We start from the raw sequence: 21,518 nt of genomic DNA, 5'->3' as shown, positions 1-21,518 counted from the left end.
TCACCCTTATGAACGCACACACACACCCTACGCCTATAAGCACCTCTGTGATACCGAGTGATCACAACATCTCTACATTTGACGAAGCCACCACATGTATCTTTAGATTTGACGAAGCAACCACATGTGTTTCATAGTCAACGAGAACATCTACCACTAAACAAACATTGTCGTGAAGCTTGAATGCGAGCATCAGTGCCAAGTCTAGGACTTGAATTATGATGGGCTGGTTCCACCACAAAGAACCTGAACATCTGAGCGTTCACAGGATGAAACAGAGTTGCACTTCCTCATTTAAACATACATGCTACAAAAGTTGTATAGATCAAAGTGAGTGTTAAATACTCATCAAATGTTCAGTGCATCCATGTTTATGATCCTGAAATAATCAGGAAACAAAACTAGACTACGATGATATGTCACAGCTATTCCAAAAAGAAAAAGAAAAGAGGCTTACTGGTCAAAAACACTATGCGTGTATGACAGAATATGTACATGATACCTATAATCACTTGCACACTACACATCCCTATACAACCGGCCCCTGCGCATCCCTGTCCTCAATTCATGCTCCATTTCAAAATTAAGATCCTGAATTATGTGCAGCTGTTGCTTGCTGGTACATATTAGATCTGGCAGTCTGTTGTTTGCTTCTTTCTTTCTTCCCAGGAGTTGGAGCAGTGCATGCAGAATGAATTGTGTCCACCCAGGGCAGTATTTACTACTAGCAGGTGGGATGAGTCGTTAACCAGAAGCGAGCTATACATATCAATCGATGATTTTCTCGCCGGTTGAAAATAAATTCCATATCACAGTTCCAACAAGATAAAGAGTTACAGACAATTTGAAGACATCGTCCCAAGAACCTGCATTTTTGTTTGAAGGATGAGACGTGCAATTGACAGTGTAATATGTTGCGTAACGTAAAGAGTTTAGGATCAGGGCAGACCGTGCTGCAAGATGTATCCGGTTGCTGCTGTGCCAAATACACCAGCTAGAACCCCAGCTGTGTTGGAGAGACCAAGTAGTACACCCTGCAAGACAGCAAGTTCATCACCTTTTGGTAGCATATTCAGTACGACTTTACGGAACATCTAAGATTATAGTGCACCGAAATATTATGCTATAGTTAGATGATTACGGCGTATCGAGGACCGATATCTTGATGATTCGAGTATAGACCAGACTGAGAAAATGCATCACTTCCCTGACATTTGGAAAAAGATTCAAATATAAAACAGAGTTGCTCTATACGAAGAAAATATTATCAACGACAAGAAGTAAAAGGGAGCCTCACCTGGCTACAAGCCATGCACAAAACTGCCAGTGCTGGTGAATCGATATGGCTCAGTTGACTGAGAAAAAAGGCTGGCCCTAAGAAACCAATTGATTGCATGATCTGCAACAGGTGGACGTGCATAGAGTAACAATATTGATGACATCTTTCTTCAGTACAAGTTCAAAAACTGGATCCTGGTTATATTAGCCCCAGTGAATACATCACTGGGGAATATAAACTCAGAATTTACCTTGCGAACCGTTGTCACTGATGTTCCTCTACTAACAAGTGTGTCTGCAATCCAACCACCAACGTTTGCAGAAATCGCCATTGTTAGCCAGGGAAGGACGCAGAAAAGGCTGGACTCCGTGAGGTTGAATTTCAAAACCTATTTTATATTAAGTTTGTCTTTATAAAGAAAGGGGTTTGCAGTTCATGATGCTCAATTAGGTAACAACGATGTTGATGATACCTGGTTGTAGTACGTAGGCATCCATGTGAGCAAGATAAAAGTTCCCCAGTTATGGCAAAAGTGGCAAGCTATAAGTGCCCAAACCGGCGGTTTTGACAATATTACTCCCCATGGAATTGTTGTAACAGGCTCTCCTGATGTGATTTGACTAATGATAAGCTTCTTTTCTTCAGCACTAATCCCCGGATCCTCAAGCGGAGTACTATAAGCCTTTCAAGATAACAGACAACAAATTCAGACATGATGAAAACAAAATCAGAGAAGTTGCACAGTAATTCACAACACCGAAGTACCTTGGCCGCCCATGTCACGAACCAGACAGTCCCAAGAGAGCCGAAGGAATAGAAGACTGATGGCCACCCAAACTTGTGTATCAGGAATGGCGAAAATGTGAGTCCTGTCACTGACCCTAGGTACATCCCACTATATACAAGAGCCAATGATCTGCTCCTCTCTGATACAGGAACCCATTTTGAAAGTATATTATTCATTGCAGGCATGGCAACCCCCTGTTGCAAGAATTTATATTTTGTCATGTCCATGATGCACCGGTGTATGAAGAACATCAACTACAACTTTGTTTGCCTTTCTTCTCCTATTATATAATTTGGCCCTTCCCTCAGTTGGCTTATTCTCTATGTTTAAAGCAATATTTGAACCTAAGCTCTGGTACCCCTTATTTTATCACACTAACATCACAGCAAATTCAGACAGGACGACAACTAAATCAGAGAAATGCATGCAATGATATCACGTCGGGAAGCACTTGAGCAGTCCAAACACCACACCAAATGGTTAAGTAGTGCAAATTACCAAAGGCAAACTGGAAGATACAGAATGCACCAAATGTTCAACTTCACCATGAAATTAGGAACTGTATTCTATGACTCAAAGTCACAGTGCTACAGTGACGTAGCTTGTACAGTAAGGATGATTATCAATGCTTACCTCTCCAATTCCCATAAAAGCACGCACAACAAGGAGAAATGGCAAGCCTAGCTTTGCCGCCACAGGCGTAAGAGCTGTGGCGACCGACCACCAAATCACCCCGAAACCAAGAACAGTCTTCCCCCCAACTTTGTCTGCCCATATCCCTCCTGCTATCTGCAATGACAATGGTGTTAGATACTACACTCAAGGGGAGGAGTAAATTGCGGATCTTCCATGAATCTTAGATACAAAATGTGTGCACAGTATGAACCAATCAATGGTTGCTCCCCGGCCTGAACCACAGACCTGAGTTAGGAGGTAGCCCCAAAAGAAGGACGACTGGATGAGGCCGACGGTTTGCGGGTTCCAGCCGTACTCCGCGGACATGGGCATGATGGCAATGCTCATGTTTACCTGCAAATTAATAGCAACCATTGCTGGAGGTTCAGTAGCTATGGATGTCGGTGGTGAGGAGTGAGGAGGTGGGGGAAGCAGCCCAGCTAGGGGTGCGCACGTACGCGGTCCATGTTGCAGAGGAGGAAGGCGGAGAAGCAGAGGAAGACAATGGCCCAGCGCTTGGGGAACTGCCCCTGCTCCTCCTCCCCCGGCTCGGCGTCCTCCAGCAGCAGCTTCCTTACCGAGTCCAGCAGATCCACGCCGCTGCCCTCCACCTGTTCGGCATCCGCGTGCAGCGGCTTATCCCCGTCCCTGCGCGATGGCGGGGTGTCCGGCTGGACGTCTGCCCCACGGAGCGCTCGCCTCCGGACTCTAACGCGAACTCCGTTGTTCGCGAGGAGCCCTGGCCCGGTTCTCTGGGACGGCGAGCCGCCGTCGACGAAGCAGCGGTGCGACGGCGGGCCGCCGCTCCGGCACTGGGCGGAGAGGGAGAGCGGGAGCAGGCGGAGCATGGCGCCTGTCCTCGCCTTACCCTGTGCACGGACGTGGCTTCTCGCTTGCGTGCTCGATCGGCTCGGCGCAGATGCTAGCTAGCTAGATTTTTGACTCCCCGGCCTCCTCTGGCGAGCTGGAGTCGACGATGGGTGCGAGGGAAGCGTCGAAGTGGCCATCGTGCGCACCTGGGGAAGACGAATGGCTCTCGTTGGTCGACCACCTCGACGGGACGATTGTGTCTGGCTATAGGCTATCTGCGCACCGCAGCTCGCCATCTGGACTCTAACGTGGCATGCCATGCATGTATCACCTCATCTGCGTTGCATTTCTTCACAGGGACACTTTTTAGAGGGACTATGTAGGTGCCCGTGCGTTGTCACGAAGTCAAAAGAAAAATCAACACAATATCTCCTTCAAGTTTATACAATATCTTCTTCAAGTTTATGCCTAGCTTAAATGAAAAGCGTAATCGAGTAATTCATGAACTAGCAAGGTGGGGAGCTCGCGTCATACTCAACACTATGGAGATGTCTCCTTCCCCTCTCTCCCTTGTGGCGACGCCACCCGCCCCCTCCCCCCCCGACGGCGGCCTCGCCTCGTGCGGCTTCTTCCCCCTTCTCTTTCCCGTGGTCTCCTCCTGGTTCCTCCCCGGCGGCGCGTCCCGCTTCCCCCTCTTCCCCTGTGGCCTCGCCTCGCTACGTCCTCCTCGCTCCTTCCCGTGCCAACAGGTTTTGGGCGCTCGATTCGAATGGATCTGGGTCGGACTCGGAGGCGTTCCCTTCCCCCCCTCGGCCGATCCCTGAGGGCGGCCTTCCCTCGGCTCCGGCGGCGGGTCGGCAGCGCAAATTCGCTCCTGGCGGGCGGGGTCGGCTCGTCGGGCCCATGGTGGAGGCGGATGGCTGGCGTCGCGTCTCCCGTGGGCGCCGTCGTGCTGCGGCTTCGTCTCCGGCTCGGGCGTCGCTGTGCTCTGGTAGGGAGGGGGGGGGTCGCCGCCCCCCTCTCCGGTGGCCCTCCTCGCCTGGCCGTCCCCTAGGGGTGTGGCTCCGGCTGCCCTAGATCTGGCGCTGGGGCTGGCGGTGCTGCCTGCGGCTGGTCCTGGTCCGTGGGCCCTTGTGTCGTGTGTTGGGCCTGGTGGGCCTGGCTCGGCCCCTCCTCTGGAGTGTGTTTCTGCTTTTCCCCCCTCCCCTCTTTGCGTCCTGGGCTGCGGCTGGCCCAGGTCCAGCCCACCTTGGTGCCTTCTGTCAAACCGGGCCTGGCTCGGTCCGGGTATTTATGGGTCCGGAAGGGAGCGGTTCCCCCATTTCTAGGGTTTCCTGCCTCCTCCTCAGATCTGCGTCGGCGCCGTCTCCCCATTCGCTCCTTCGTCAGATCTGCTGCTCCTCCTCCCCTCTCTCGTTCGTTTGTGGCGGTGGTGATGATGGACCGCTTACGCAGGTCCTCCAGGGAGGCGGTCTCCGGCCAGAAGCGGGGGCGCGATGGATCTGGCGAGGCGGCGGCCGATCTTGAGTATGAAGCTGCGCTGCGTGCTAAGCTCCAGGCGTCGCTCACCCTGGAGGCGGGGTCGGCGGCGGCGGCGGTCGGTTCGTCCCTGCGCGCCTCCGGATCTGGGCCGTCGGACCTTCGCGGTCCTTGCATGGGGCTCCGCCGGCTGCTGTCGATCCGTGGGAGTTGGCGGCTGCGGGGAGCCAGGCTGGCTCGTCGGGGCCAGTCCCGTCGCCCCCTCCACTCTGTGCTGCTCCCCTGGGTGGTGGGTCGGTGCGGGCTCCGGCGATGGATGTTGGGGGCCCGTCTCGTTTCGCCCCGCGTGGTGCGTCGGGGGCCCTGGTTCCCCGCCCCGTTGGCTCTGCTGTCGGGCGGGGCGTCGGGGCTAGGCCTGGTGCGGCTGGTGCTGGTATTCTCCCTCCCCCTCGAGGCCCTAGTCGCATTCCTCCTCAATCTCAGGTCGCCAACCCTACTCTCACCTACTTCGCATGCCATCGTCCTGGTCACTTTCAGTCGCAGTGTCAAAACCCACCCTTCTGCCTCATCTGTAGGGAAGATGGCCATCTCACGGTGGACTGTCAGAATCGCTCCAAACCTCCTGCATTTGTTCATTATGGTCTTGGCCTTCCTGGGTGCTCTTTTTTCGCCTTAGACAGGGAGGTCCCTGCTGCTGCGCCTATCCCTGCTCTTTCCAACTTCGGCATCATCTCTGTCCAGTCCAAGCGCATTACTTCCCAGGTTCTTCTTGATGAGCTCCGTCTGTGGGACGAGGGAGGGTGGGACTGGAAAATCCGCTAGCTCTCCGATTTCGAGTTTGCTGCGACCTTCCCTTCCAAAGAGAGTCTCCGCATGATCTCCTCCTGTACTAGCTTCACGCTTCCTCTGAATCAACTGGTTGTTTCGGTTAAGGCTGCTTCTAATGGCTCCAAGGCTATCTCCTCCCTGTCTGATGTATGGGTTCGAGTTGAAGATGTACCTCCTACAATGTGTACCACGACGTTTCTGATGGCGTTCGAGGTGCTCATTGGCAAGCCGATTGTGGTTGATCAGGATTCTCTGGCTATTCTCGGACCGGTTCACATGCGGATTTGGTGTTTGGACCCTCTATGTATTCGTGGCTCCATTGATGTCTTCCCTTCGGCTGGTGGCTTCCGGCTCAGGGTTCGGGTGGAGGGGGCTTCGAGCCTGGCGTCGCCCCCACCTCCTCCCCCGCCCCCGGCCTCTGGCAATGATGACAAGAGCAAAGATGGGGATGGCTGCCCGGACGATTCTATGCATGGCAATGATCACCGCTTCACCCAGTCGGAGTGGGACGGGCTCTCTCCTGAAGACTAGGATATGCTGAAGGAAAATGCTCCGATTGTTCGGGGGGCAAATGGCTCACAGGCGGACTTCATTGGAGGGGATGCTGCTTCTGGTGGGGCTAAGGGTACACCTTTCTCGACGGTGTGCTCTAATCTCCTTGCCCGTCCTGCATCTCCCTCCCTCTCTGGCATTGAAGACTTGCCCCCGGCTGGACCCTTTCCCTCCAAGAAAAAGAAGTCATCCGTCAAGAAATTCTCCGCTAAGAGCAGGGCATCTGGGGACTCAAAGCAGTCTGTGGCTGGGATCTGTCACAGGCTCGACGCTGACTTGGGTACGGCCTCGGGCCTGTCTTCTGCTGCGGCGTCTCCCTGCTGTGTTCGCCCTGAGCCAGTGCGCTCGCCTGCGTCCACGGCCCGTAAAAGTGGTCGCGTCTCCAACAGCGGTGAGAAGGTGGCTGATCGGGCTGCGCGGCGCGCTGCGGCTAGGGACCTGCCTCCTTCAGGTTCACGCCTAGATCCCCCCTCCTCCCTCCTTGTTGTTCATTCTCCTGTTCGTCTAGTGCTTCCGTCTCAATCTGATGATCATTTGCTTAATATATTAGATGATGTGGGCATTTTCTTAGATGCTAGTTTGGGTTCTCGTGCTTCTTTACTTGGTGTTATTAGGGCTAATGAATTAGCTCAGGCCGACATTGCAAAATCCAAGGAGGCTGGGGGGGGGGATCGTGTGCCCCACTAGTTGTGGCCGGTGGGGTTGAGGGGGGAGATGGTAGGAGTCAAGCTTCCCCGGCTGTAACTAAATGCGGGGTTGGGAAACGTGCTAAATCCTGCAAGGCCTCGAGCAGGTCGAGTCTTAGAATCAAAAACCTCTCTTTCCGATGAAGGCTCTTTTTTTTGGAACATTAGAGGTTTCGGCGCTAGGGGGCGCAGGGACCAGCTTAAAGATTTGGTTCGTTCTGAAAATGTTGATTTTATTGGCCTTGTCGAGACTCTCAAACCCTCCTTCTCCCCTAGTGAACTCTCGGTCGTTGCTGGGATAGATAGATTTAATTGGAATTGTCTGGTCACTCGGGTGGTATTCTTCTTGGCACCAAAAAAGATGTTTTTGATTTTGTCGCTTTTGATCATGGCATTTTTGGGGCTAGCACGGTGGTTTCTATTCGATCCCTTAATTCCTTAATTGAAATCATGGTGGTCTATGGTCCGGCTGACCATTCTATGTCTTATATCTTTCTGGATGAACTTAGTAATAAAATTGAGTCATGTCAGCTACCACTTTTGATTGGAGGCGATTTCAACTTGATGCGATATCCGTCGGACAAAAGTTCAACTAATTTTTCGTGGCCCCTGGCCGATGCTTTCAATGCTTTCATTACGGACACGGCTATCCGCGAAATCCCTAGGGCTGGGGCCCGTTTCACCTGGACGAATCACCAAACCTCTCCCATCCGTTCTGTTCTTGATCGGGTTTTCGTGTGTCCTAGTTGGGATTCGTTGTTCCCTCGTGTCAGCCTCAGAGCCCTAGCTATAGTAGGATCTGATCACTCCCCCCTGATTCTTGATGATGGTACGCGATCGGTTGGCTTTCTGAGGTTTCAGTTCGATGCTTTGTGGCTCCAAGTGGAGGGTTTCGCAGACCTAATTGCGCAAAAGATTTCGATCTTCCTGTCTTCTAACCGCCGATCCTTTGGCCCGATGGACGACTGGCATCAATGCTCTTATTTTCTCCGTAGATTCCTTAGAGGTTGGTCTAAAAACCATTATGCTGAGTCTAGGCGGGACAAAGCTAGGTTGGCTGCCCAAATTGAGGTGCTTGATACTCGTGCGGATAACCATGGGCTCTCCGCGGCCGAATGCAGATCCGCTACGGCCTTGAGGAGGCTCTTTTGGGTATTCATCGTCAGGAGGAAGTTTACTGGAAGAAAAGAGGCACTATTAACTGGACCTTAAAGGGTGACTCACCCACGTCTTATTTCTTTGCCATTGCGAATGGTAGAAGTAGGACATGCCTGATTGATAGTCTCCTTATCGAGGGCGTCAGGGTTTCTGATCAGTCCGTGATTATGCATCACATGGTCCACTTCTTCTATAACCTCCATCTGCTAAACCTGACTCGGGATTTAGGCTGGCTCCGTCCTTCTGGCCCCCCCTCGAACAGGTGTCGAGCTCTGAACATGAGAGTTTGATGATTCCCCCCTCTGAAGAGGAAATCTTTGAAGTGATACGATCGACCAATTCTAATGCGGCTTCAGGGCCTGATGGATTCTCTATTCCCTTCTTTCGGCAATTCTGGCCTCAGTTAAAAGGCCTCATTCAAGCTATTACACAAGGCTTCTGGTTGGGTACGGTTGACATCTCTAGACTGAATTATGCGGTTCTCACTCTCATTCCTAAGATCAAAGGTGCTGACTTGATTTCCCAGTTTAGGCCCATTGCTTTAATTAATAACTTTGCGAAGATTCCGGCTAAGGCTTTGGCTACTAGGGTTTCCCCGATCTCCCATCATGTCATTAGTCCTTTTCAATCTGCGTTCATAAAAGGGAGATTTATTTTGGATGGGGTACTTTGCTTGCATGAGATAGTCCATGATCTGCGGACCAAGGTCACTAAGGCAGTGGTTCTTAAGCTCGATTTCGAAAAGGCTTATGATTCGGTTAGTTGGTTTTTCCTTCGCCAAGTTCTCCTCGCTAAGGGTTTCGAGGGTGCGGTGGTTCATCGTCTTATGCAGCTTGTCTCGGGTGGGCATACGGCTGTGGCGGTCAATGGCCAGACTAGTAATTTCTTTGCCAATGGGAGGGGCCTTAGACAAGGGGACCCGGCGTCACCGTTGCTCTTTAATTTCATTGCAGATGCCCTCTCTCATATCCTGTCTCAAGCAGCTTTGGCAGGACACATTACGCCTGTTAGTTCTCATCTTATCCCCAATGGCATCACTCACTGCAATACGCGGACGACACCATTATTATGGTTGAACTTAATGAGGCCAGCCTCACGAACCTGAAATTTCTCCTCCTTTGCTTCGAAGCGCTTTCGGGTCTTAGAATCAACTTTTCGAAGAGTGAAGTTATTGTGACTGGGGTGCCTGATTCGGAAGCTCAGAGAGTGGCTCATCTTCTTAATTGCTCTCTTGGGTCCTATCCTCTCAAATATTTGGGCCTACCAATCTTCCCTCTCAAGCTCTTGGCGAAAGACTTTGCCCCGACAGTTACTAAAGTAGGGAATAGAGTTTTGCCGTGGAGAGGCCGATATAATTCCCAGGTGGGTAAGGTTTCCCTCACGAATGCGTTCCTCTCCTCCCTTTCGATGTTTCTAATGGGCTTCTACCTCTTGTCCGGAGGGACTCATGCTGGCTTCGACAAGTATAGGGGTGCTTTCTATTGGAATTCCTCTGATAATAAGCGCAAATATAGGATGGTTAAGTGGGACCTGATTTGCAGACCTAAGAGCATGGGGGGCCTTGGCATCATTAATACTATGGTCATGAACAAGTGCCTCATGATTAAATGGTGGTGGAAGATTATGTTCCTCGAGGAGCGTCCCTCCTGGTTATCTCTTCTCAAAGCTAAATACTTCTCCTCCTTAAGCCCTATGTCCGCCTCCTCTTCTGGTGGTTCTCAGTTCTGGCACCAGCTCGTTAAAGTCCGACCGATCTTCCAATCCCTGGTTAAGTTTGTAGTTCGGAATGGCAAATCCACTCGTTTTTATTAGATTGGTGGGTAGGGGATACCACGCTTACGGTGGCCTACCCAATCGTGTCCTCGTATTGCGCTGATCCCGAGATCTCTATCTCTGAGCTCTCGGCTCACGACTGGGTCCTTGATTTCTGGCGTTCACTTTCTCCCATGGAGTTGGATGATTGTCATCGTCTTACTGCCTGCTTCCCCTTGATCTCGGAGGAAGATGACTCGATGGTCTGGCCTCACTCTACCTCGGGGCATTTCTCAGTGAAATCTGCTTACTCCAAACTTATCCCGGGTGCTCGCACAGCCAAATTCAAGGACATTTGGCCAGCTCGTATCCCTCCTAAGATAAAAATTTTTCTATGGCAAGCTTTCCGGCGAAAACTCCCTGTGGCCGATCAAATTAAGAAGAGGAACGGGCCGGGCTCTGATAGATGTGCGCTGTGTGGGGCTCTTGAAAACTCCGAGCATATATTTTTTCAATGCTCTTTGGCTAAATTTACCTGGAGTTGCATTAGACTTTGGCTTCATGTTAATTGGCATCCTTCCTCTTTTGAGGATCTGCAGCGTTGTGTTAATACTTTATCAGGCCGGTCTAAGCGGGTTTTCTAGGTTGGCTGGGTAGCGATCAGTTGGTCGCTGTGGACTACTAGAAACAAGTTCACTACCGAACACATTTTCCTGGCTAACCCAGTGAGTTGCTTATTTAAAGCCAATGTCTTTTTGCAGTAGTGGAGATCATCGACTAAGGAAGGGGACCTAGAGGCGTTCGATGACATGTTATCTAAGATGAGATCTACGGTGTCTTCCCTGCTGCGGTGCTCTAGGAGGATGGCTTAATTGATCGGCTCTTTTGGTCTCTCTGCTGGCCTGCGTGCCAAGTTTGGCTGGCTGCCATGTAATCGTACTTTCTAAACTCTGTTCTGCTCGGCTTATGTGGTGTCTTAGGACCTGTGATGTGACTTTGCCTGGTGGCTTTATTTATAAAGTCGGGAGCATGCCTTTTATCTAAAAAAATGAACTAGCAAGGTTAGCTAGGTTGGTTTTCTCCTCCAAGTGTTTGGATGGATAGTGTCCATGATTAGTGTCGGATATCGGGTTCCGGCAAAACCCTTAAGGTTCGAACACTGGAGTGTGCACGAAGATTTCCCCCTACCGAATCTCGCTCTCAGCCTCGCCGCGATCCCTAAGCTAGATCGATAAACTCACAACACAAGAGACACAAGATTTATACAGGATCGGGCCACCGTTGTGGTGTAATACCCTACTCCTATGTGTGGTGGTGGATTGCCTCTTGGGCTGGTGATGAATAGTCCAGGAGAAGAACAACCTCGTGAGGAGAGGTGTTCTTGAGCTGGTGTGTTGTTTTGCTTGGGAAGGATTTGATCCCTTCGTCCTCTTTTCTACTGTGGTGGCTAGCCCTATTTATAGAGGCCCTGGTCCTCTTCCCAAATATTGGGCGGGAAGGGATCCAACAACGGCCATTTTGAAAGGGGACAGCTAGTACAAGCTATCCTGACTAAAGGTGGTTGTCGGTGTCAAAACCGGCGGATCTCGGGTAGGGGGTCCCGAACTGTGCGTCTAGGCGGATGGTAACAGGAGACAAGGGACACGATGTTTTACCCAGGTTCGGGCCCTCTTGATGGAGGTAAAACCGTACGTCCTGCTTGATTAATATTGATGATGTGTGTTACAAGAGTAGATCTACCACGAGATCAAGGAGGCTAAACCCTAGAAGCTAGCCTATGGTATGATTGTTGTTCGTCCTACGGACTAAAGCCATCCGGTTTATATAGACACCGGAGTGGGCTAGGGTTACACAGAGTCTGTTACAATGGTAGGAGATCTACATATCCGTATCGCCAAGCTTGCCTTCCACGCCAAGGAAAGTCCCATCCGGACACGGGACGAAGTCTTCAATCTTGTATCTTCGTAGTCTTGGAGTCCGGCCGATGATGATAGTTCGGCTATCCAGACACCCCCTAGTCCAGGACTCCCTCAGTAGCCTCTGAACCAGGCTTCAATGACGACGAGTCCGGCGCGCATATTGTCTTCGGCATTGCAAGGCGGGTTCCTCCTCCGAATAGTTTATAGAAGATTTTGAACACCAGGATAGTGTCCGACTCTGCAAAATAATTTCCACATACCACCATAGAGAGAATAATATTTACACAAGTTCAATCTGCTGACGTATTTCGTGGCGTGTCGTCACGCCACTACCAAGCCTTTACTCGAATTGTTTTTATTGTACCACCTCAGTGCGTTTAGCGAAGCGGTTTCCTTGGCACGTCTTGTCGAAGCAGAGATCGTGCTCCCCTTATTCCGTGATTCCCATCAATACGGACGTGGGTAACCCAACCGCGCCATTGATTGCGGCGCTTGGGGGATAAGCGAGTTTTATCAGGCCGGTGGGGACGCATGTTTTCGTCCGCCCATATAAGGGGATAAAGATCCAACCCTTTTACCTGTGCCTTCTTCCTCCTTGGCTTATCCATCTCTGCGAACTCGAGCTCCAGCGCGCAAGTCCGCACATGTCACCTCAACCTCCTCCTACTATGTTCGGAGCGGGAGGCAAGTGGATGGCCTCCTCCGTTACGGAGGGGCACATCCAGAAGCTGCGCAGCGCCAGATATTTGTCCAGCAACATCGCGCATCGGCTCCCCGACGAGGGAGAGCTCATCCCCACCCCCAGGCCCCATGAGAGGGTAGTATTTCTTACCCATTTCCTCCACGGACTGGGCTTCCCACTCCATCCCTTTGTCCGGGGGCTCATGTTCTACTACGGCCTGGATTTCCACGATCTGGCCCCGAATTCATCCTCAACATCTCGGCGTTTATCGTCGTGTGTGAGGCCTTCCTCTGCATCCAACCCCACTTCGGCTTGTGGCTCAAGACCTTCAGTGTCAAGCCGAAGGTTGTGAAGGGCAGCCAAGCGGAGTGCGGAGGCACCATGGTGGGCAGGATGTCCAACGTTACTTGGCTTGAGGGCACTTTCGTGGAAACCATCAAGGGGTGGCAATCGGGGTGGTTCTACATCACCGAGCCGCGTGACCCCGAATGGGCAGCGGCCCCCGAATTCAGACCTGGCATCCCCACACGGCTCACCTCCTGGAAAGAGAGCGGCCGGACTTGGGGTGATTCGGAGGAGCTGACCGGACTCCAAGCCTGCGTCCAAAAGCTGGTGGACAAGAAGCTCAAGCTTGTCAACATGGTCCAGGTCATGCTCATCCGCCGGATCCTCCCGTGCCAACGACGGGGCTTCAACATGTGGGAGTTCAATCCGGCGCAGCACCATACTTTGAGCGGGCTCTTCGACACTACGTATGAAGATGTCTGGAAGGTGCTGTTCAAGGGCGCCGAGGCTCCCGCATCCGCTACCGAAGATCGCGGATTCAGCTCGCAGCATCCGGCTGACGAGGTAAGCGATTTTGTCCTTTACGGGACGCTTGTTTTCCATAGTTTGACTCTATACGGGATCTAAACTCCCTTTCCTTTGACAGGGCTGGCTGGCAAAGGCCGAGCGGACTATCTGTCCGGCCCCATTGCCAGAGGACCCAGCGGACGCCCGCCTAACGGGGCTGCTGGCTCCGGCACCCCACGTGGTGCCGGAGAAGAAGGCCAAGAAGGAGGCCACGGGGACTTGGAAGAGTTCCCGTTTTCAGGTGCTATCGGATGACGACTCCGAGGCCGACTCCTCTCACCAAGGTGAGGAGGAGAAGAAGAAAGCCTCTCCCCCAGTGGGGGGAGAGAAGAAAAGGAAGGCCTCCCCAACGAGGGAGGCCGAAGAGTCCAAGAAGGGAAAAACTCTTCCCCGGACTGCTCTGCCAATGCCAGTGACGACGACAAGGACTGGCCTCCAAGGGCCAAGCCCCTGGCGAGATCGTGAGTATCCGGACTCCCGAATAACTTCATGGTTTTTCTTTTTTGCCACACAATGTCTTTCTAATGCCGCATACAACCCTGCAGTCCGCCCAATGACGATCTTCCCGTTTCGTCGAGCGGGTCCTTAGGTGCGTCGGATATGGATTCTCTTCCGACCGCCTCCACCCCCCGTGACATGGACGATGCCGAGGTGGGATCCCGGGAAGGGACCCGCCAGGAGGAGGAGGCCCCAGAGGTGTCGCAGGACAACCTCCCGGACTTTGCACCGGACTCGGCTCCGGATCCCATAGTGGCTCCGGAGTCCGGCGGGCGGCCCCTTCGTAAGAAGGGCAAGACCGTGACACCGGCAGCCTCTGTCCAACTGAAGGCGCCGGATAGCTTGCTGGAGGCGCTCAATGGCGCCTCCATCGAAGAGGAACACCGCACTATTATGAGTGCGGTGATTCAGAAGGTGCAGCTCGCCAAGAGCGGGCTGACCGAAGCCTGCAGCAGCCTTCTAACAGGCTTTGAGGTAAGAATTTTGATATATGTAAAATAGTACCGCATAGACAGTAGCCCCTGATGCTCGGTTCGGTGTTCGGAAAGAAAAGCCGGACTGAGGATCTAAGAAGATATATGCAGGAGTCATAAAAAATATGTCAATATGGGATTGCAGGCTGCGCTGCTGACCTCTGCCGCACTGACTGCGGAGGTCAATACTTTGAAGGAAAACCTCGAGCGGTCCGAGAGCGAGCTCGGCCATGCCAAGAAGCATCTTGAGGACAAGGAAGGTGAATAACACCTTATTAAAATTGTACCTTACAGAAAAGGATTTTGGTTGCAAAAAGAATGACAAGGATAACGTGGGTATTGCAGGGGCCACTAACGAGGTGGCGACCCTGAAAGAGGCGGTGGCCGCGGCCGAATGCAATGCAGCCGCGGAGCGCACCGAGCGAGAGAAGCAGGAGGCGCGGGTGGCAGAGGTACAGCAAGAGCTCCAAGATCTCGTGAAAAAACATGAGAGCCTGGAGCATGACTCGAAGACTCGAGAGTCTGAGCTTGCAATGGCTCTTGAGAGTGCCAAAGCCGCTAAGGCCGAAGCCTACAAGGCCCTCCAGGAAATCGAGGCGTTGAAGAAAATAGCAGCGGGTAAGGCATTTTTCATGCAAAGTAAGCATGTGAGTGTTAATTACCTGTTGCTTACCCAAATTCGGAGCTCTCCAGGAACATTCGCAGATCTTCCTCGCAGCGTGTCCGATGCTGCCGCGTTCTACCGGGCCGAGGAGGGGAGCTCGATGGAGAAGGTCTTCTGGTCTCAGTATGCTGAGGCCGGACATCCGGTGCCCCTTAGCGACCAGCTGAAGCAGCTGGTCGAGCTCCACAAGGCGGCCGAACAGGCCATGAAGGGCCTCATAGTTCGGCTGTGGCCTAAGGAGGCCATGCCTGGGAGCTACTTTGGCCTGGTGCGGCGGCTGGTGGATGCGTGCCCGTGGGTTGAAGTCATCAAGCACTCCGCCTGTATTGAAGGTGCCCGTCGGGCCCTTGCCCGCGCAAAGGTGCACTGGGGCAAGATGGATGCCCAGAAGCTCGTGAAGGACCCGCCACCGCAGGGCAAGGAGCATCGCACGCCCGAGATGTATTATAAGAGTGTGCTGAAGGGCGCCCGCACTATTGCGGGTGAGTGCTCCAAAGATGTAATATTTGAGTAGACTCGCATTTTGTTATCCTATGCGCTGAAAACTTAGTTCATTTGTGCTAAGCAACGCATTTTAATTTAAAATATGACCTTCTGTGCGGCTGTTTATCAAATCTGAGAGATGGCAAGTCGTCGGCTTCAGCCCCCATGCCATGTGTGCTGGGGTGTTCAGGATAAATTTGAGCACTCTTGTTCCCATATTTGGGTCCATCTAGGGAGGCGCTCAACACAACGAACAAGGCAACCGGACTTATAATGCTTGAACACTCTCACTTAGCCATAGAATTCTATAATTTTAAATTTTGGCGAAGCCCCTAGTCTTCGGAAGGCTGAATTTGGGGCGCTATCCATGCCTGGGCCGGACAAAGTCGGCTCCTCGCTCTAAGCGGCATAAGTCTTTAAGGAGTCGCAAAAAACCTCTCGAACAGTGACCAGCTCTCGCCTCATCATCACGGTCAGTTTTAGCTTTCTCCACCGAGGCACACACCCAGCTCAACCGGGGCGCAATCATAGTGGTTCTCCCAGTGCTACCTTAGTCGATACAACAGAACGTAAGGTACCAAAACATGGGAGCCGGGCAAACCCAACTATTGACCCAAGACATGATTCGGAGCCGATGCATATAATGCTATAAGTTCGGGGTGCCGCACTTGTGAAAGTGTTCGGACTTATCACACCATGATGCGGGAAACATAAGCCCCTGGTGTATTTAGCCGTACCAAAACGTACGGATGCGACATGTCACAAATGAACATATGTATAAGAGAGAAATGCAATTGGAAGCAAAAAGGTGCTGCATTACTTATTCAAGAAAAACTGCTGTAAGTGCAGAACGATACAAATGGTGCGATAAGCAAGGGATGGGACTGTTAAACATGTCCCCCTCCAGGGGTAGGCTGCGGAATGGTGCATAAAACAGATTTAATGCTCGTAGTGGAGACCACCTAGATATTCGTTGTAGCCTTTCTCCTTCCCTGGCTGTTGCATCATGAGTTCGGCGGGTCTACTGCCGGACAGGGCCTCTGACGAACGGAGTCCTATGGGTAAAAATAAAAAGAAAAGAAAAAAAGAACAACACACTTGAGAGCCCCTGGTGTGGTTAAGCCGTATTCTGGGCCTATCATGGTCGTGCCCCTCTCCCCATGCCCATGGTATCTTCAGAGCGTAATGGTGTACGCGAAGGACCTGTCTTGACGTTTTGCAGGGGCTGGGGTTGGGGCCGCATTGCTATGCATGCTCGGAACGTGCCAGGTGGTCTTGTTGTATGTTACTCCGGGTGCGTTTAGCCGTGTCCGGTCGCTTAACGGCCGGACTCGAGAATTGCCTTAAGAGGCTGCACTGTACTTCTGCCGCGAGAGCCGCTGTATGTTCCTCCGTTCGGAGAGAGCGTTCAGTGTTTCCGTTGACCGTGATGACTCCTCGAGGGCCTGACATCTTGAGCTTGAGGTATGCGTAGTGCGGCACTGCGTTGAACTTTGTGAACGCGGTACGTCCGAGCAGAGCATGATAGCTGCTGCGGAATGGAACTATGTCGAAGATTAACTCCTCGCTTCGGAAGTTATCCGGGGAGCCGAAGACCACTTCCAGTGTAACTGAGCCTGTACAATTGGCTTCTACACCTGGTATGACGCCTTTAAAGGTCGCCTTGGTAGGTTTAATCCTTGAGGGGTCTATACCCATTTTACGCACTATGTCCTGATAAAGCAGGTTCAGGCTGCTGCCGCCGTCCATCAGGACTCTGGTGAGGTGAAATCCATCGAGATTGGGTCTAGAACCAATGCGGTGAATCCTCCATGGCGGATGCTGGTAGGGTGGTCCCTTCGGTCAAAAGTGATCGGGCAGGAGGACCATGGATTGAACTTCGGGGCAACTGGCTCCATCGCGTATACATCCCTGAGTGCACGCTTCCGCTCCCTTTTGGGTATGTGCGTTGCGTATATCATGTTCACCGGCCGCACCTGTGGGGGGAAACCCTTCTGTCCTCTATTGTTCGGCGGTCGGGTCTCTTCCTCGTCATCGCTATGCAGCCCCTTGTCATTGTTTTTGGCAGTTAACTTGCCTGCCTGCTTGAATACCCAACAGTCCCTGTTGGTGTGGTTGGCTGGCTTTTCGGGGGTGCCGTGTATCTGGCACGAGCGGTCGAGTATTCGGTGCAAATTGGACGGACCCGGAGTAGTTCTTTTGAATGGCTTTTTCCGCTGACCGGGTTTAGAGCCTCTGAATCCGGCATTGACTGCCGTATCTTCACTGTTATCGCTGTTAATGCGGCGTTTGTTTTTGTTGCGATGCGACCTGCCATTACGATCCTTGAAATCCGGACTGCCAGAGTTTTTGCTGAGGTTATTGCTGCGTGCTAGCCAGCTGTCCTCACCCGCGCAGAAGCGGGTCATGAGTGATGTGAGGGCTGCCATGGATTTTGGCTTTTCCTGTCCAGGTGCCGGGTAAGCCACTCGTCGCGGATGTTATGTTTGAAGGCTGCGAGGGCCTCCGCATCCGGACAGTCGAAGATTTTGTTTTTCTTGGTTAAGAACCTGTCCAGAATTGTCTGGCCGATTCGTCTGGCTGCTGAATTATGTGGCTTAGGTCATCAGCGTCTGGTGGTCACACATACGTGCCTTGGAAGTTGTCGAGGAATGCGGCTTCCAGGTCTTCCCAACTCCCGATTGACTCTGCTGGCAAGCTGTTATGCCAATGCCGGGCTGGTCCTTTAAGTTTGAGTGGCAGATATTTGATGGCGTGAAGATCATCACCGCGGGCCATGTGGATATGAAGGAGATAGTCTTCGATCCAAACCGCGGGGTCTGTTGTGCCATCGTAGGATTCAATGTTCACGGGTTTAAACCCTTCGGGGATTTGATGATCCATTACTTCATCTGTGAAGCATAGTGGGTGTGCGGCGCCTCTGTACTGGGCGATATCACGATGGAGCTCGAAAGAGCTTTGTCTATTTTGTTCGGCCCGGCCGGACTTACTATGTCCGGCGCGACGGTTGTCGTCGCGTATCACGGGGCGCCCACGCGATCCATAGATCGATCTTGATTGTCTTGCCTTATCCTCCAATATATCTCGCAAGTCCGGAGCGTTCCCCTGTGGCTTTGTGCTCTTCGAGCGATGCCGGGGTACTGTTCTAGTGAAGGGCCTAGGGGCCTCTCTGTCGCGACCACGGGGTGGTCGGTCAGCCGTATTGTCTGCTGGTGATGCGGGTTCATACGCCTCCTCCTCTAATTGGGGGAGCAGCTTGCATTAGGGTAACTTTTGGAGGGGCGTTCGAGCTCATGCTCTTCGGCCGCGAGGACTTCAGTCCATCTGTCGGCTAGCAGATCTTGATCAGCTCTAAGCTGTTGCTGCTTTTTCTTGAGGCTGTTTGCCGTGGCCATAAGCCTACGTTTAAAACGCTCTTGTTCGATGGGATCCTCAGGCACGACGAATTCGTCATCGTCGAGGCTTGCCTTGTCTTCGGAGGGAGGCATATAATCCTCTACCTCTTCTTCTGCCGCTCTCTCATGAGGGCTGGCGTCTCCGTCCTCCTGTGCTGAATCTTGCTGGAGTGGGTTGTAACGCCCCAGATGTAACTTTCCCCATTTGTACTCCAACTCTTGCCGTCTCCGGCGCTAAGTTATATTTGTTTCTCGGGTTTGGGTCTTTGTCTCCGTGTGTTGTTTTTTTTCCGTGCATCTCTTATCATGTCATCTCGTGCATTGCTTTTGCATACATGTTCATCTCATGCATTCGAGCATTTTCCCCGTTGTCCGTTTTGCATTCCGGCGCTTCGTTCTCCTCCGGTGGTCATTTCTAGTCTTCTTTCGTGTGTGGGGTTTAAACATTTCCGGATTGGACCGAGACTTGCCAAGCGGCCTTGGTTTACTACCGGTAGACAACCTGTCAAGTTTCGTATCATTTGGACTTCGTTTGATACTCCAACGGTTAACCGAGGGACCGAAAAGGCCTCGTGTGTGTTGCAGCCCAACACCCCCCAAATTTGGCCCAAAACCCACCAAACTCCGCTCCACGTCCTAGAGCGTTCGATCACGATCGTGTGGGCGAAAACCGCACCTCATTTGGACTCTCCTAGCTCCACTTATGCCTATAAATACCCCCTCCATTCGGATCTCTTCTTCCCCGTCCAAAACCCTAAAAATCCCCGCACCGAGCCGGACATGTCCGTCCCGGCCCGGACAACCGCCGCCGCCGCCCGCAACCACTGAGGGCTCACCACGTGGCAGCCGCGCCTCCACCGCCGCCGCGGCCCGCCAGGCCCGGGGACGGCCCCCGCGAGCCCGCGCCCCCGCGCCTCCTCCTTTCCCCGAGCGCCGCCGCCTTCCGCGCCTCCGGCGACCGGCGCCGCCGCGGGACGCCATCGCCGCCGCCGCACCGCCGTGCGCGCCCTTGCCGGCCGGCGCCCGTAGCGCCGTCGGACCACCGCCGCCTCCGCCCGCGGGCCTCCGCGCCACCGCGCCGGGCGCCACCACCCCGGCGACCACCGGATCCGCCCCGGCGACCACCGGATCCGCCCCGGCCGGCCTCCTCCCGCGTCTCCGGCGGCCAAGTTCCGGCTAGCTACAGTGTTCCCCGGCGTTCCTCGATCCGCGTGCCGATCTGATCTGGATCTAGGCTAGGTTGACCTCTCCCCGAAACCCTAATCTCCCAGATTTTCATGTATTCTTTGACTGCTTGTATCTCCGCAACCGTAGCTCCGTTTTGGGCATATGATATATCAAAATCTTCGCCTCGACATGTGCATCATTTCATTCCATTGCATCATTTGCATTTGAGTTCATCTTGATACCCGAAATGCTGTTAGAAGGAGGCTTCGTGAGTTAGATTGCAGATCCGTTAGTTCATCATGCACTTTTGTCATTTTTGCTATGTTTAATTCGTGCATGATATGCCTGTGCCCCTTTGGGATGAATTGTTAAGAATTTTGTCTTCTTTCCAGAGGTGCCACCCATGTATTTTTAGGATGTGTGTGTTGTCTTGTGCAAGCTTGCGAAGAGAGGTACCTGAGATTGCAGATTTCAGGGACTTAGTGATTTTCCCTAAGTCTGGGATATTTTAGTTCATGATGCTATATGTCCAGCTTGTTTCCTAGCGATCCGTGCCTCTTTTGAGGATGATCAGTAAGGGAGTTTTGATATTTAAGTTATGCTATATCCATCCATGTCTTTGTTTGCATATGTGGAGTGCTCTAGGTTGACTCAATCGAGCTCAACGTTTGCTTCGTTGTTAATCTGGGCAGATCGTCAACTTGTTTGCGATTTTGCCGATGCTACCGTTAGTGTTCCATGCATGCTATGCCTTCGTTCTTGCCATGTGTAGCTAGCACTTTGTGCATTCTTGCTGGTTATATGCTTTCCTTGCCATGACTTGCACCGTAGTGAGTGCATCGAGCTCGTTTACATGCCTTCGTGGGTTAAATTTCAGCATGTCTCAGTTTTCACTAAGTCTGAAAACTGATTGTGTTCGAGCGATGTTCGTGAGCTCGGTAGAGTATTTTGTGAACCCTTTTGGCCCCAGGTCACTTTGGGTGTTTTGTTAATCTTGTTGAGTAGCTCCATGCCATGTTCTTACTTGTCATGTTCAGGTTTTCTATCATGTTGTTTTGCTGCTCCGAAGAGAGCATCGTGATCTGAAATTTCAGACTAGTGTTAATTTCACTAAGTCTGGAATCTGTTTTGCATTTGCGTTTTAGCCATGCTTGTTTGAACCTCTTAAGGGATGAATTTGCCTATGGCTCAGTGCTAGTGTTTTGTCAACCATCTTGTGTAATTCACTGCCATGTATTTTGTTTTCATGTTTGGTGGCTGTAGCATGTTCATTTCGTTGCATTTAGATGCCTACTTGCTGTAAATCGCAGACCGGTGTCATATCTTAAAACGCTCGCCATTTCCAAACCGTAACTCCGATTTCAATGATCTTTATATCG

At 52.2% G+C, this 21,518-nt stretch overlaps 1 protein-coding gene across 1 annotated transcript; it reads right to left on the bottom strand.

Annotated features, from left to right (window-relative positions):
• Positions 1 to 286: 286 nt before the first annotated feature.
• LOC123069715 (probable anion transporter 1, chloroplastic) lies at positions 287 to 3,798 on the bottom strand. The gene is made up of 10 exons (XM_044492650.1): positions 3,200 to 3,798; positions 2,988 to 3,095; positions 2,700 to 2,855; positions 2,045 to 2,260; positions 1,752 to 1,961; positions 1,530 to 1,667; positions 1,298 to 1,399; positions 1,142 to 1,207; positions 950 to 1,034; positions 287 to 866 (listed from the first exon to the last, which is right to left on the bottom strand). Exons 1-10 carry the CDS (start codon positions 3,587 to 3,589, stop codon positions 769 to 771), a joined length of 1,569 nt encoding a protein of 522 aa, XP_044348585.1. The 5' UTR covers positions 3,590 to 3,798; the 3' UTR covers positions 287 to 768.
• Positions 3,799 to 21,518: the final 17,720 nt, after the last annotated feature.

The sequence above is a fragment of the Triticum aestivum genome, chromosome 3B (genome assembly GCF_018294505.1).
Source record: "Triticum aestivum cultivar Chinese Spring chromosome 3B, IWGSC CS RefSeq v2.1, whole genome shotgun sequence".
NCBI classification, from domain to species: Eukaryota; Viridiplantae; Streptophyta; class Magnoliopsida; order Poales; family Poaceae; genus Triticum; species Triticum aestivum.
Note: the sequence above shows the minus strand (reverse complement) of the source record. Positions and strands in the feature narration are given on the sequence as shown.

Excerpts from the sequence above, each read along its gene's own strand:
- LOC123069715 (XM_044492650.1), bottom strand. The coding sequence starts at position 3,589 with ATGCTCCGCCTGCTCCCGCTCTCCCTCTCCGCCCAGTGCCGGAGCGGC. Across the intron at positions 3,096-3,199 it reads TCCTCTGCAACATGGACCGC|GTAAACATGAGCATTGCCAT; the intron begins GTACGTGCGCAC and ends ATTAATTTGCAG. Across the intron at positions 2,856-2,987 it reads GGGGCTACCTCCTAACTCAG|ATAGCAGGAGGGATATGGGC; the intron begins GTCTGTGGTTCA and ends TTGTCATTGCAG.